The 1,112-nt window shown below is 62.6% G+C and overlaps 1 protein-coding gene across 3 annotated transcripts in view; it reads right to left on the bottom strand.

Annotated features, from left to right (window-relative positions):
- Positions 1 to 398, bottom strand: part of APLP2 (amyloid beta precursor like protein 2) — a 72,564-nt gene extending 72,166 nt beyond the window's left edge. For all 3 annotated transcript variants that reach the window (XM_026657985.2, XM_026657984.2, XM_026657986.1), the window contains exon 1: positions 252 to 398. In XM_026657985.2, the coding sequence (XP_026513770.1) occupies positions 252 to 341 (90 nt within the window). In that variant the 5' untranslated portion in view covers positions 342 to 398. The remainder of the gene's footprint in view (positions 1 to 251) is intronic.
- Between the last annotated feature and the right edge of the window lie 714 nt (positions 399 to 1,112).

A 1,112-nucleotide genomic window follows, 5' to 3' on the forward strand; every position in this document is an offset into this window, starting at 1 on the left:
CTCTCCTCCCCCCGGTCGGAAATGGCCCCCCCGGTCGGAAAGTGGGGTCAGAACAGATAACCTGAGGGGGCCAGACGGGGGGGCTACTGATTCCCCCTTCCCACCCCACCCTCGGTGCCTTTCACGCGGCCTCTGCGGCGGCTCCGCGGAGGCCGGGCGCCGCCACTGCGCCAAGGCGGGAGGGGGCTCTGCGGCGGGAGCACCCCCGGCCCACCCACGCAGAAACCCCCACCGCTCCCTCCGGGCCTTACCTCGATGTAGCCGGCCAGCGTGGCCGCGGGGCCGGTGAGCGCCAGCAACGGGAGCAGCAGCAGCAACGCCAGCTCTCCGCTCGCCACCATCCTGTCCGTCTTCGCCGCCGCCCAGCAGCTTCTGCGGCCTTCACGCCCTGAGCCCGGCGACAGCGGGGAGCCGCCTCACAAAGCCACGCCCACGCCAATCACAGAGCGCGGAGCCTTGAAACCACGCCCCTGTCCCAGCTCCGGCCAATCACAGCGACGTACAGACGACACGGCCGCGCCCCAGCCCCAGAGAAAGACCCTGCGAGGGAGGGAGCCACGCCCATCACTCCGAGTCTCCGCCAATCAGAGCAAGGGTGACAGGGGAGCGCCACACCCATCCGTGCAGCACCCGCGCCCCCAAGTGACAGCCAATCACGGGGAGTGGCCCCAGGCTGCCAGCGCCACCACCTGCCACTATGCACTGCCACCCAGGGGTGGGCTGGGCTTGGGGCTGGAAAAGGGGCGGGGATTCTGCGGGTGGGAGAATGGCCTCCACTCATCTCTGACTCCCAGGCCCAAGCACAATGTCTGGTGAGCAGCCGCTTTCCTAAGCCCTGCAAGAAATTGCCACCTGTGGTACTGCATTACTTAAGACCCACCATAGGACCATGCAATGAAAGAGAGCATCAGAGGGGCAGAGTTAAGGCTGGGTGGGCAGCCTTTCTGGCCTCAGAATGCTTTTGCAGGCTTAGTTTTCTGTTTTCAACGTTTTTGGATTGGTTTTCTTAGGGTTTTTTAAAATGAAGAACAAAAAGATATAACAAAAAGCATAAAAAAAAGCCCCTCTCTCAGTAAGAGACAGAAGGAAGCTCGACTGGTTTGCAAATAAAA

The sequence above is a fragment of the Terrapene carolina genome, unplaced genomic scaffold (assembly GCF_002925995.2).
Source record: "Terrapene carolina triunguis isolate 2854851 unplaced genomic scaffold, T_m_triunguis-2.0 Scaffold374, whole genome shotgun sequence".
NCBI lineage: Eukaryota > Metazoa > Chordata > Testudines > Emydidae > Terrapene > Terrapene triunguis.